The sequence below is a fragment of the Trichechus manatus genome, unplaced genomic scaffold (assembly GCF_000243295.1).
Source record: "Trichechus manatus latirostris isolate Lorelei unplaced genomic scaffold, TriManLat1.0 scaffold00050, whole genome shotgun sequence".
In the NCBI taxonomy this organism is placed as follows: Eukaryota; Metazoa; Chordata; class Mammalia; order Sirenia; family Trichechidae; genus Trichechus; species Trichechus manatus.
In genome coordinates, this window is record NW_004443986.1 from 10169098 (window position 1) to 10184293 (window position 15196).

The window sequence follows — 15196 nt, forward strand, 5'->3', positions numbered from 1 at the left end:
TATTAGCCCAAGAGACAGAAAGGGCCACATAAACCAGAGACTGCATCAGCCTGAGACCAGAAGAACTAGATGGTGCCTGGCTACCACCAATGAACGCCCTGACAGGGAACACAACAGAGAGTCCCATATGGAGCAGGAGAAAAGTGGGCTGCAGAACCCAAATTCTAGTAAAAAGACCAGACTTAATGGTCTGAGACTGGAGAAACCCCAGAAAACATGGCCCCCAGACTCTCTGTCAAGCCAGCACTAGAACCATTCCCAAGGCCAACTCTTCAGACAAAAGATTAGACTGGACTATGGGACATAAAATGATAGTCATGAAGAGTGTGCTTCTTAGCTCTGGTAGATACATGAGACTAAATAAGCAGCTCCTGTCTGGAGGTGAGATGAGAAGGCAGAGAGGGTCAGGAGCTGATTGAACGGACACGGAAAATCCGCGGTGGAAAGGAAGAATGTGCTGTCACAGTATAGGGAAAGCAATGAGAGTCACATAACAAGGTATGTATTAATTTTTGTATGAGAGACTACCTTGAATAGTAAACTTTACAACAATAGACAAGAAATAAAAATGAAAAGATTTCCCTTTTATTTTGATAGCTAAAGCAGATTAAGGATGTTTCTGAAGTACCACTTCTAAACAATGTCCTAACTCTCATAGAAGCAAGGTATTATACCATGACTAAACACACAAGGAAAAAAAAAATTCCGTTAACTTTTAAAAATCACATACTCTGCTGCCTGTATGTCTCCTCCGGTTAGACATTGGAGAATGACTTCGGCTCCTTCGACGTCGGTATTCTGGTGTATATGATCTACTTCGAGATCGTCTCCTGTGAGAATGAGAGTGGGATCTGGATCGAGTGTAACGTCTATGAGAATGCCTCCTTGATCTCGACCTTTGAGAGAAAAATATAGGTAAACATACTAAAATAAAATGGCTACAAGGATGTATACCATAAATCTCCGCCTATTCTCAGCTTTTTTCTCCCTTCTAAGGAAAAGGTATTTTTCCTCTTGTTCTGTTGATTACTACCACCTCATCTCACACATCTATCTGTCCGTTGCTGCCTCCCTAGTTCATCTATCTGATTATTCCATTGTTCTCAGATGGTCCTGTCTATAAATTTCATTAATTCAACAAATTTTTATTTCCCATTCTATGACTCTTCCTTAAATAACTTAGCCAAACCAGTGGGAATGACGGTAACACAAAAAAACTTTAAGGCATGCAAGAAATATTATAAATACTAAGGGCTAGGAGGGTTTAGAGAGCGCGACAACATGGGGCAAAGGGAACGAAAACTAATGAGGGAAGACATACAACAAAGAAGGCTAACAATAAAGCTGGGAGACTTAATAGTTGGAACCTGCTAGGTAGACAAGGGGAAGTTTCTAGGAGTATCAAGAACAAAGGTTCCTGGACAAGAAGACATGGAGACCTGTTTAGAGAACAGCAAAACAGCATCTCTATCTGCTAAGAATTAAAACACTTTACAGTAAGCAGTGAGAGTGAAGATTAGGAAAGGACCAATTGTGTAAAACCTTGATTTATCAGGCTGAGTGTTACTGAAGGGAGGCAAGTTATTAAAGGCTTCTGAGTGGGAAAACCAATAAAATGAGTAGACCACTCTCTAAAAGAAAATTAATCATTTGAGGGGCGGGGTATGTACGAAGAAAATTTGTGTTTGTTCAAGAATATCAAATAGGATACTTCCCATTTTCCTTAGCATTAATTTACAGACCCAATTTTAAAAATAAAGAAAAAACATTAATAAATAGAAAGCCTGTCATTTTAAATAACAACTATTACTTTTAAATAGTCATGAAAAGTGAGACACCAACTTAAAACTCTTCAGGATCCCTACCCTTTCTTTCTTCTGTTTCATGCTCCCTTGGCAAGGAAACTAGTAAAAAAAATTACAGTGACTTATCACATTGTCTGTCCCAATTATTTTAAACCTTTTTTTTTTCCACCCCAGTAGACCTGGGACATCTGATATGCTGAATTTTGCAGTGGTTTACCAGAGAGTTTAGTGGGGCGACCTCTGAATCACCTGGTGATTCTTTTTCCCCCTCTAAATTATACCTGAACCGAGCCCCAGCCTGGGTCTACTGAGTCAAAATCTGCAGGTAATGGATGTAGCTGGAATGTGAATCTTGAAAAAGCTTCCCAAACCAGTCTGATTCTCAGTACAACAAATACACATGAACCTTCTCTACACTAAATTACACACAAGTCTCCAATGGAAATAATTATCAATTTGTTGGGCAAATCTTGTTGGGATTAAACCCAAACACTAACTCTCAAATGCCAAATGCCAAGCACATTTAAGACAATCGACATATAATTTGTATTCAATAGATTACTCAGGCCAAGAGATGATTCTGGCTTATCTAAGTCTAGAAGATAATCATTTTCAAACTCCACAGTTTGAGGAAAACTACTTCATGATTTCGAGTCTTTGGGGAAAATTCTACACAAAATGCAGTAAAAACGGAGAATTTGGTAATACCTCCTTTGCCCTGAAAAACCTAAGGAAAGCATCTTAAGTATTATTTTGAATACACTTACCTGGATTTTGATCTAGATCGAGAATGGGATTCAGAGTGTTTGGAAACCCTTGATGGACTACGAGATCCTGACCTGCTCTCCGATTTTACACGAGCAGGAGTTCCCGTTGGAGATTTTGACTGAGAGCGAGACTCCTAACAAAGAAGACAGTATTACAAATGGCACTGGTCACGTAGATGCCTAACACCTAACATTTAAAGTACCGTAATTATTTTATATTGATTGCTCCTGAAAAACAAACGGTTAGGCAACACCCTCCAGAAAAAATTTCAGCTCATTAATAACCCATTGTTAATACTGCTAACTGTCCTCAATAATTCCCTACTTGAACCAGATCACCAATTCTCTATTAACTAAGTAATCATGCAAAATTCATCTACAACTTGATCATACAGACACTGGAACATAAACCATACATTTACTTAACCTAGGACCCATTCATTCTTCCAGATTCTTTTAATTCTACTTCACTCTTGCTTTCTACTTCTCTTCATTCTTCATTGAGTTTTTCATTTTTCATACTTCGTGTATTCTTCCCCAATTCAAACAATTCAAAATAGCCTTAAAAAAATATTCAAGTGCTTCTATCTGACCAATCTTCTGTTCAATTTTTTCCCCCATTCAATTTTAATTTTCTGATCTTTAATACTTTTCATTAGCCTTCTTTTATCTTGATTTATCTTCCACATTCTTGGAAAAAACTCTTCAATTTCTTCACGAACATTAACCTTAATGGAAAAAGAACATTTAGTATATTTAAGCACGTGGGGATTATAAAACTCTGCTGGAGTTCAGAATGTTATCTACCAAATGGAAAAGCCAGCAGGCAAAGTGCAAATAACTAGTTTATTAAAAAAACAATTTTATAATTTTAAAAATTGTTCAAAAGTCTAGATTCTAACAATTATAGAAAATTTATTGAATTTCTCTAAATGTTTTTTACCATACTCTTCACCCTCCTCCCCTTTCATGTTTCATCCTAGGTCCTAAAATGTGAACAATTTTAATATAAATGCTTAATTCAAATATAACTCTAACATTAACTGTAATTTCCCATCTAAGTGTTAAGTTTTTACTATTTTATAACCTGAAGATTCTTAGTGATCTTAAAATAAGCTTTCACTAAGTCATGCTAAGAAATCAAGATATAGTTAAAGCAAAGCATCCTAGGCTGAAATATTTGTACACCCTAACTAAACTCACATTACAGGACACATGCTAAGGTTCAAAGAAGTCTAAAAGACTAATAAAATGACTAACATCCTCTTCTGATTTTGTTTGATCACTATATCTGTGCTCACTCTGACTTAACCAGAAAGATGTTCTGAAGGCAAACAAGCATAATGAAAAAAATCAGGGGAAAAGGACTGGCTTATAAAATCCTAATATATGTATGTATTTTTGCAATCATGCCATCTTAAATGCTATGTTATCCATGAACTATCATAATGTATAAGAAGTTACAAAATTAATACCATAGTCTTATTTCTGATTCCACCTTTTGTTCAGTTTTTTTGCATATTTTATGCATTTATGCATACTTGAGGCTCCCTTCAATCACTACAGTCTTATATTAGAAAACTGGTTTCTGAGAAAGTTGAATGCAAATCAAATAATTTAAAACCAATTAAAAGCTTGCTTTTAAAATAAATCTTATGCAAATTTCTTTAAGATCAAAACTACCTTTTGTTTTGCAAATAATTGTACTTCACTATAAAACTAAATCTGCACTCATAGTATACCAGTGTACATAGGTTAATGAGTATTTATTTGTAAATAAATACTCATTAAGTATATATTACCTAAATCTAAGTATACACCAAAACTTAATTTAGCTTCTTAGTGATTTGAATGATATATAAGATGCACTGTTTGGTTTCTGTCCATTTAAAGCTTTTATTATTAGTGTAAATAACTATCCCAATTTCAAAGAAATACTATCATGTAATTTTAAACAAATCTTAAAACTTTTTTTCTGCTGAATACCAACCTTTTCCATTTAGCTACCTACAATAACTCTTTGACCACATCTCAGATATTCTCTCAATTCCTGGACAGACGCCTGCAGTAGGCATGGCAATTCAGGTTTTTTATTCATTGAAACACTGTCAAAGCAGCATATTCAGTAGTTTAAAAAAAAATCTATGGCTGATTTGTTTGTAATCCAAGTCTCAGAGGCTGGCTTAAACTGGTAAGAATATTTCCGACTCTTTCCTCTGGCTTTCACTGCTTCTATAAAATAGATCTTCTGGCATAAAGTTTACTTTCTTATATTACTGTTCAAGAGCAGTAGAAGGAATAATATCTACTTCTTCTTATACATGCATATCAGAAGGATTTGCTCTGTGAGACACTATAGACCTTTAATTTCACTAGGATATAAATCAAAATCACACTAAACCCAAAAATTTACGCTTACAATGTTTATTTGGCATAATCTCTCTCTAGTATATGAAAAAAATGTTTATGGTCAAAATATATGTATATTTCTGATATTCAAGTCTTTCCTCATGAACATGAATTTAATAGTTGATGAAAATTACTGCTTCTCAGGAATGAATGTAAACAAGGTAATGCAGTAATATCTTAAAATTTACATTGTAAATCCCAATTCTCGTGTAGCAACTTACCAGAAAAATCCAATTTTCCTTTTTATTCATCGACAAAGCATTACACTATGACAGAATGTCTTTTCAAAAGACACCAGCATACTTTTAACAAAGCCTTGCTTATCCAAGGTGCCGCAAATATCTAACATTCCTTGCTGTCTCACATCCAAGACCACCTGCCCCTCTCTTTTTAATGTCAGGGAAATCTAAATCTGCCTAATTTTCTTCATGGAAATCATCCAAGTTAAGAAAGTAGTTGTCTCTCAATTCCACTCCAACTACTAGTTAAAAAGCAGTCACTATCATTTTAACTTCCAAAAACAACTTGAGACTTAGGTAAAAAGGTAAATCAGTAACTTCCAGTAAACTTAACCTAAAGAATAAACTACAGCATACCAAACAGACTTTTAATTATTAAGCAGTATTTTTACTATAATACTCCCCCAAAAGGCATGTCCTTATAAGAACTGACAATTAAAAAAAAGTCTTCACACAGAAAAAGGGTCGCATTAATATTTACAATTTTTAAATAACTTATTTCTCAAAGGCTATTACCAAATAAATGTTTTGTTTTGTTTTTTTCTTCACTAAACTGTGCATTATAAACCAGGTTACCAAAACGCTTTATGGACTAATGCTAAATAATCCTTTTTTTACCTTGAATTTGTATTCATTATGAAATGATAATTCCAACTTTCTTCAAAGAAATTCATGAAACTAGTCAGAATTTGAAACTTGAATTGAAATGGGGAAAAAAAAGCCACGAAGGGGTGTACCTGCCCTATCTATGTTTCACCAGACTACATTTAATTAACCTGCTTTTAAAGCTCTCCAGTAATCTCACAAATTCCTCAGTAACATGCTCCTGGAGACAACAATTAAAAACATGCTGCCTAGTTCAAATGGAAAGATAATGACTCAAACAAATTATACAATGGATTTTAATAGAAACCTTAAATAGGGCTACCTCACTTCCTACATCAAGAAGCCAGGCAGAAAATACTCACAGCACAACCTGCTTAAACAGCTTTTGTTTGTTCTTTTAACTACTCTTCATTATCAAAGTACCGTTAGTGCGGCTGAAGGATATAGCCAAAGAGAATACAAAAGTACTACAGTGTACTCAACATAGCAGTCTAACTACCACCTTTCTTTTCTGTTAAAAGTTGTTTTTCAAAATAAACATGTACCCACTGTTGCAGAACATGAACAATTCCTGCAGCAAGCAATAACGGTGGTATATTTTAATACAGTCAGCATCATATTATAGGTGGAAGCAAAAAAAATTAACACTATATACTTAAAACACCCCACTGTCGTTGAGTCAATTCCGACTCATAGCGACCCTATATGCTTAGTACTTAGTAAAGTACTAAAATTAAAATAAACCCACAAATCAATATAAATGCTGCGCTGTAATCCATTCCAGTATTAAGCCAAGGCAAATTCTACATGAAGTACAAGTTTTTAAAACAAAGTTTCTCAAAATACATTTTCCACTACTTTATAAAGTTGGAAATCTATTTCCACAGAAGTACCCAAAAAATTCACGATATTTATTGTACTAAGAACTTCATTCTTTAGGACTTTTAAGAAACCTTCTTGCTCACTCAATTCTTTCAGTCTGCAGAAATTGCAGCTCTGCAGTCCTGTTGGATAGGATACGTCTCTTAAAGACTCTTAGGCTAAAATGTTCTGCATCCTACTTTGGTGACTGGCATCTGGGGTCTTAAAAGCTAGCGAGCAGCCACCTAAGATGCATCAACTGGTCCCAACCCACCTGGAGTAAAGGAGAATGAAGAACACCAAAGACACAAGGAAAGTATTAGCCTAACAGACAGAAAGGGCCACATAAACCGAACACTGCATCAGCCTGAGACCAGAAGAACTAGATGGTGCCTGGCTACCACCAATGAACGCCCTGACAGGGAACACAACAGAGTCCCTGATGGAGCAGGAGAAAAGTGGGGTGCAGAGCTCAAATTCTAGTAAAAAGACCAGACTTAATGGTCTGAGACTGAAGGAATCCAAGAGCACATGGCCCCCGGCCTCTCTGTCAACCCAGCACAAAAACCACTCCCCAGGCCAACTCTTCAAAGATTAGACTATGGGACATAAAATGATACTTGTGAAAAGTGTGCTTCTTAGCTCAAGTAGATACAGGAGACTAAATGGGAAGCTCCTGTCCGGAGGCGAGATGAGAAGGCAGAGAGGGTCAGGAGCTGGTTGAATGGACACAGGAAATCAGGGGTGGGAAGGAGGAATGTGCTGTCAAGGTATAGGGAGAGCAATTAGGGCCACATAACAATTCATGTATAAATTTTTATATGAGAGACTAACTTGAACTGTAAACTTTCACTTAAAGTACATTAAAAAAAAAAAAAAAAAAAAAACTTCTTAGGCTTATAACAGAAATACCTCGTCTCTTAACCCATAACAGCAATTAGAGCAATCCCTTAAAAAAAAAAAAAAAAAAAAGACTGCTTATATTAGCCATTTAAAAATGGTTAATTTCCCTGTTATTATTTTTAAGTATGAATTTCCCTTCTTGAAGGTCATACCTGTATGCTGCATTCTGAATGAGGTTAATGTGGTCTCTGTACCAGCAAAGACTCACAGCATTTTAATACTGTATGTCTGTCTATTCACCAACGTTTGGAATAATTGTAGGAACTTTTATCATAAAGAGATGACTTAGGAACTGACACCTATACATATATAATCAAATTTGAGCTCATGTCACAACTGTGAAATTACCTGTAAAATTTATACTTTTCTAAAAATTTTAAACATGGCTCATACACCTGCCAGCTTTTATATCATAATCACTTGTAATGTCCAAATGCTAGTATAAATGTGGCAATTTCAAAAGGTGTACAAAACAAGTTTATAAGGACTAAAGTGGCTGGACTATAGTAAAAGTCAATAAATAGTAATTTAAACTACTAAGAACCTGTTAAAGCAATCTTCACTTAATAGCTTCATCTTCTGCTGTCATGGACTTTTTTTTTTCTTTTTAAAAAATAAGTCAGACTACAGGGCCCTAGTTTCAAGGGAAAACAATAACCCTTCTTCTATCTCAGCCGCGCTAGGCCTGGCAAAAAGGTTTATATGAAATTATATATGGCAGTAACTTAAAAAAGGGATGGGGAACCACATTCCCTTTCATTGTTCCCTTCTCAGCTTTTCTACAGTTTACTAGTTCTTTTCCCTATCCGACTGTTACATTCTCTTACCTTCACTTCTGCCCAGCTAAGTATGTTAGGATATATGAACAACTAATAATCAGTATTGATTCATTTTGCAAAGGTCCCAAGGTTAGTTATTTGATACCTGAGCACTCATTGATACCATTAAAGAGATAGTTTTCACACTGTCAAGCAAATTCTAGGAAAATATTATGCTCATTATTTATGGCCATTTCACACTTGTTACACTACACATTAAACCACAGGTAAATAACTTCAGTTCATTTAAAAAATTAAGGCCAGAGACATTTTGTCTTTTTTTTTTAAATGACTTGCATCCCTACGTACTTAAATCCTTTGATATTCTTTCAGATCACAAGACTTTTTATTCTCATTTTAGGAATGATACAAAAGCTTAAAAAGAATCTCTGACACATCTATAAAGTTAGTTATGAACTGTGGGTGCAATCATTTGCATAACTCCTTTTTATACTTGCACTTTATTATATTGCACCCTCAGTGTAAGAAACGCGAACAGAAAAATTTGAGCTTTAATGTGCTTCCTTAAGTTTATAGTTTTGCTTAAAAAGTAGAGAAAAAAAGAAAAGAAAAAGCATTACAACTGAATAAATGACAGTACTTAAATTTAGGAAAATAAACCCAAGGCAAATAAGACTGTCAGGTTTAATAGTACCCCTACTGCATAAAAGGAATCTTTACCCCTTTGTCACGTTTATTGGATGAGATGTGTAAGATTATACACTGAAGAAGCTGAATTACACCTTTTAAAAGCCAAAGTGCTGTAACATTCTTCCTTACCTGAAAAATGGGAACTCAATTTTATTTGTATCCTTTTTCATAAAAAGAAAAAAGGCAAACCTCACCTGTACCCTCACATTTATTATTCTAAAATCTCATCGACAAACTTAAAAGCCCAGTTTAAGCTTTTTTTTTAAAAGGAGCCAGTGAACTAGGTTTTGAATAGGGCAGTCATCACCCCTTACCATTAAAAAAGTCAGGTTTCTAGAGAAGAAAAAAAACTTCCCCTATATCCCCCATCTAACAAAATATCTTAACAGGCAACATTTAATTTCAAACTGGTATTTTAATACAGATGAATTTATGTTTTGCCCTTCACTTTTATCATCCAGTCAATCATCTCATATTTTTAGAAGGAAAACTTTGGGAACATCCTAAAAACATTCCAGCTACTCAAGAAGTCAGAACCAGCCCTGAAAAGGAGGTAAGAATTAGGCAGTTACCTTTCCTTTTCAACTGTACTACAAAGCATAATATAAATAATTTGAGATAGATTTAAACAAATCATTAACCTATATCCAAAACACCAGACTGCTGTACTAAGGGGGAAAAAAATGGACTTAACATTTTTCTAAGTTTAGTTAAAAAAATTTAAGGGTAAAAGGAGAATAGGTAAAATGATAAAAGCTTAATTTCCATTTTCCCTAACTTCTGTAAAGGGCACGAAAATGTTTTGAGATCAAAAGCCTAATTTTAGTTGAAGCTGTATAAAGCAAACTCATTACTTTTATGAAGATGACATGCAAAACCACAGCTCAAGTGTTGGTTTCAGGCCCAGAGTTCCGATGGACATTTCCACTTAAATGTTTCTGTTAACGATACATATGATATGGTTAACACCATTCTCCAGGATCCTTTGAAAAATGTTTCATTCTTTATATGCCAGTGCTGCCCTGTGTAGACCATATTTTTCATAGTTTCCTTCCTTAAATATTTCAAGTGCTCCCTGCTGCTCTTCATGTACCAGTCTCTAGTTTTTCATTATGTCACTCCCATAATGAAGAATCCATAGATGGCTCCCTACTGCACATTATACTAAAAGTTCAAATACCTAAATCTAGGATTCAAAGCCCTCCATTATCTGACTATATTTAGTCAACTCTATCTCTCACTATTCCAGCACTAACTCCTCATTGTCACACTGGTAAAATTAATATCCACTTCCCTATTGATAAGATCCAGTATAAGCTTCACATCATAGGTAAAGCTTTCCTTTCCCCTATTTCACAAAACTGCTCAGCTCCATTTTCTGAATTCTTTGTTAATTCTACCACACAGTTTAGCATTTGATTAGATACTTACTTTTACCCAGATTTCAGTTGTCAGTCATCTCAAATGAGACTGCAAGTTCTCTTGCCCTTAAGAACACCTAGCCCTTACTAAAAAAAGCAACAGATGTTCAATGAGCTTCACCTCAGGCAGAAGGGAATTTTGGTTGGTTTACCAGTTAGGATCAATTATAACAGAATTAGCCAATTACATCTTCTTTCCTTAAGTTCCTTCATTCCAGTTCTTTAAAATGGAAGAGTCATTAACCTATAACGGAAAATTAAGCTTCAGCAACTGCTTTTAGCAAACTCCATTAATGACTGCAAGGCACTGAAGTACGGTGTGCTCTTCAAAAACAACAAAACAAAAAACCAACACATACACAGTATTGTATATTTATGAACTGAGAAGTGGACTGGGACCTGTGTATCTCAGATTCTTGACTGCATGGTCTTCTGGGCCTCAGTGTTTAATCTCTAAAACAGCAATAGTACTCCAGCCCTTGCAAAATTGTGAGCAATAAATTAGAAAATACCTCAAAGATTTTTGGGGGAGTAGATTCTAAAATGCTATAAAACTATTAGTATTAGTCCTGTGTCTTTAATATGTTTCATGGCCTCTAGAAAGTTACCATCTAAGTATCTTTTTAGTAAAATCGAGTTAATATTTATTCTGTAAATAAAGCACATGAAATCTCACTTTCAAGGATTAGAAGCATTCTTCTCACTAACAAAATTCTTACACAAAGGAAAACATGTATTTAATCCAAAAACTAGATTTAAAACAATCTCCACAAATGCTCCTGATAACTTTGAATTCCAACCTGTCAATGCTTTCCCTAATTTGATTTAGTCAAAGTTTGAAGTATAGCAACTACTTAAACACCTCAACACACATCATTTGAAGATTCTTTTTTGACCCTAAATCGTTACATTTAAAGCAGACACATTCAAGGGACATCTAGGTCAACTGGCATAACGAAGTTTTTCAAGAAAATGTTCTGCATCCAACTTTTTTCAGTGGAGTCTGGGTTCTTAAAAGCTAGTGAGTGGCCATCTAAGATGTAGTAATTGGTCCCAACCCACCTGGAGTAAAAGAGAATGAAGAACACAAAAGACACAAGGAAGTATTAGCCCAAGAGACAGAAAGGGCCACATAAACCAGAGACTTCATCGGCCTGAAGTCAGCCTGAAGAACTAAACTAGATGGTGCCCGACTACCACCAATGACCCCCTTTGACAGGGAACACAACAGAGAGTCCCAGATGGAGCAGGAGAAGAGTGGGGTGCAGAACTCAAATTCTAGTAAAAAGACCAGACTTAATGGTTTAACTGAGACTGCAGGGACCCCGGAAGACATGGCCCCTGGACTTTCTGTTGGCCCAGAGCTGAAACCATTCCCGAGGCCAATTCTTCAGACAAAGATTAGACTGGACTATGGGACATAAAATGATACTCATGAAAAGTGTGCTTCTTAGCTCAAGTAGATACACGAGACTAAACGGGCAGCTCATGTCCAGAGGCGACATGAGAAAGCAGAGAGGGTCAGGACTGGTTGAATGGACATGGGAAATTTGGGGTGGAAAGGAAGAGTGTGCTGTCACAGTACAGGGAGAGCAACTAGGGTCACAAAACAATGTATGTATAAACTTCTGTATGAGAGACTAACTTGAATTGTAAACTTTCACTTAAAGCATAACAATAAAAAAGATACAAAGATAACGACAGCCATCATATCATACAAAAATTTTTTCAATTACTGATTTGGTTAGCAGATAAAAGCTCACTGTGGTCACTGTGGTTTAAAAACCAGAAGTGATAGTGAATATTAAATTGCTTTAACAATTAAAATTTTAAAAAAGTACACCCGCAGAAAAGCTTCTGGTGGTCTTCCAATTCTTTAACTAGCTATAAATAAAAACAATTACCTCAACCTTGAAAAAAAAAAAAATTTTTAACAAGTGAGCCCTAAATTATTCAATCTACTGAGTTCACTTACACTAAAACACACTTGGGTACTACTACTTGTGAAAAAATATTTTCTATGACCATAAATGGCCAAAAGAGGAAAAAAAAATACCTCTTTTTTAAATTAAAGTAAGCTGTTAATGCCTACATACATTTTAGCTTAAAACTGGGTGGGAATCTTACATTACTTTCTTAGGTGGGTAAGGTCAAAAATACCTGCAACTTACTCAGCTTGACAACAAGTTAAAGAAAAAAGATACCAAACAGTGGCTCTCTTCACTTCCCCACAAATTAAATCAAAACAACATCAACAACAACAAAAAAAATGTTTTTAAGATTAAAGTTAATTGAACGAAAGACGAACAGCAAAATTTCTTCCCACTACTATGTATGTAACATTTTCAAAACAATCAGAAGCTTACAACCAAATATTTTCACTGCATGATTTAAAGAAGTTTTGTTGGTACAATCAATACATCATCCTTAAAAATAAGCAGGTTCAACCACTCATATATATCCCTGCCCCAAATTTTACTTAAAAAAAAAAAAAAAAAATCCAACCGTAAAGGAATTAAGAGTCTTTGTTTTTTGTTTCTAACCTATTGCTTTAGCTCTCTTTCCTCAAACAGAACAAAAGCCTAAATCGACCTTCTGATTTGATTGTCTGCTACAGGTGTTTAAATATGAGTTTCTAAACCAGACAAAACTCATTCCCTACAGCTGTCTTTTATGTGTTTCCCGTAGTGACTAGAATAAATACCAACACAACAGCCGGAACGTGTTGCCTGGGGATGTTGTTTTCTTGTCAGTGTTCCGCACTAACTCCCTTCTACCAAGGATTACGAAGATAATTTCGAAAATATAACTCAAGCATTGATAAATGTTCTAGTACATTTAAACTAGAAATAACGTTGTATTCTTTGTCATGTTTATATTCATCCGACCCAAAATAATGAAAACCTTCTGAGCCCTATTTGCTGGGGGATGGAGTGAGAAGAGAAATGGAGAGGGTCTGTAATTTTCAGGTAACATTTTGAGTTAGATAAGAGTATAAATTAACGAGCTATTTTTAAAAAACTGACCCATGAAATTCATTCAGTTATGTAAGATTAAAATAAGAAAGAAGATCTCCCTGGTTTTTTTTTTTTTTAACCGTATAAACCTGTAAACGAGTGGTCAGTTTTTAGACAAAAGGTCACAGAAAGAAAAGAATCTTGAGATATAAAGAGAAAAAACCCAAAATCAAGGAATTGGGAAAATAAGGCGTTATAGCATTTCCATATTCATTTTGAAGTGAAAGAAAAGTAAACGCGGCATTAAAGGAAAAGGGCTCCTTGCGTAGTTTTCCCCTCACAGCTCTCGTCTTAAGAACGCTTAAGGGTCGGTGCGGTCGTTGACTAACCACTTCATTAGGCTCGTCCCACCTTCAACCTCAAGGCTTTCGCCTTTATAGACGCAACGCCGCCGGTTCCAACAGAGACGCGGCCGCTCACTGCAATAAAGAGCCAAGGAGACACAGGCCCCAGCTAGTCCCACGCCAGCTTCTACCCGCCCGGACAACAGCCCCGCGCACTTTCGACCCCGAGACCCTCTACGATGCTCGGGGTCGCCAAAAATGCCACCGAAGGAAGCACCAACCACTATTCGGCCTAAGGGAAACTCCCTGCCGCCTCCTCCCGCCCCACCGCGACAGGGACCCACACCTGGGAACGGCGATAAGGACGCCTAAGTGGTGAGGGAAAAGGAGGAAGCAAAGACGGTGGGAAACAGGACTCAGGAGTCCAGGTATCAATCTGTCTCCAATAAAGGGGGAGGCGTTAGCCGCAGTATCTGGGGAAGGAGTGAAACTCAGAAGCCATCTTGGGATGTAAGCAAGCAACCGCGATAGCTCTCGAGGTTGTTTCCCGCAGGACTCCCCACAACCCCGCCCGACCGCGCTCGTGCCCGTGAAACCCTGAGCATCGGGCCGCCGCCGAAGACGGCTCCCGCGGCTTTGTACTCACTCTGCCCTCGAAGTTGTTCTCCTCTACATCACTCATGTCGGCCAGGCGTTCTCCAGAACTAAATATGAGACAAGTCTCGGCTTGATGGCCGAAGGCCTAATCAACCCGCTGACTGGACCGTTGGGAGGAGGAAAGAGTCGGCAACAACTGCCGCTCCACTCCACTCCCACTCGGTCGCAGGCTCTTGCAAAATGGCGCCGCGCCGCCGGACCCTTTTGGCCTTCCTAGTGCGCGACGGAAGGGGCGGCCGTCTCTGTGACGTCATGAGGCCCCGCCTCCCGTGAGGCTTTGTGTGGGTTCTGGCTTAGCGCGCGACAATAGCTGTGTGTTCTGAGACTGGCCCGATGACACCGCATGCCCAACGCTGACCTCCAAAACCTCTAAGGCGTTTGTAACGCGTCAGCCTCTTTCAATATTTTTTTAGTCACCAGATGAGCTGTTACTGACCTTGGCCCCTTTAAACATTTTGCAAGTGGATTCTGATGTAAGGGAACAGAAAAAACTGGGAGCTTATGTATAATTAATAGGATTTTATATTTGGATGTTTTCAGTAATCTTTGTTTTTCACCAACATTTGCCTTTTGTAATGTTAACTGCCAAAAGAAGGAACAAATCTGCCTTGGAAGAAGTACAGCCAGAATGCTGTTTAGAAGCAAGGATGGCGAGACTTCATTTTGCTTACTTTGGTCATGTTATCAAAACAAAACAAAACCCGCTGCAGTTGAGTTGATTCCAACTTGTAGTGACTCTATAGGACAGGAGCACCTGG

The 15196-nt window shown here is 36.9% G+C and overlaps 1 protein-coding gene across 4 annotated transcripts in view; it reads right to left on the reverse strand.

Annotated features, from left to right (window-relative positions):
- Positions 1–14642, reverse strand: part of TRA2A (transformer 2 alpha homolog) — a 28428-nt gene extending 13786 nt beyond the window's left edge. The window contains exons 1-4 of one of the 4 annotated variants that reach the window (XM_023732331.1): positions 14428–14638; positions 2989–3300; positions 2573–2706; positions 731–896 (exon numbers count right to left, since the gene is read on the reverse strand). In XM_023732331.1, the coding sequence (XP_023588099.1) occupies positions 731–763 (33 nt within the window). In that variant the 5' untranslated portion in view covers positions 764–896; positions 2573–2706; positions 2989–3300; positions 14428–14638. Of the gene's footprint in view, positions 1–730; positions 897–2572; positions 2707–2988; positions 3301–14427 lie in introns of all 4 variants that reach the window. The other 3 variants (XM_023732330.1, XM_023732329.1, XM_023732328.1) reach the window with 3 other exon arrangements.
- Between the last annotated feature and the right edge of the window lie 554 nt (positions 14643–15196).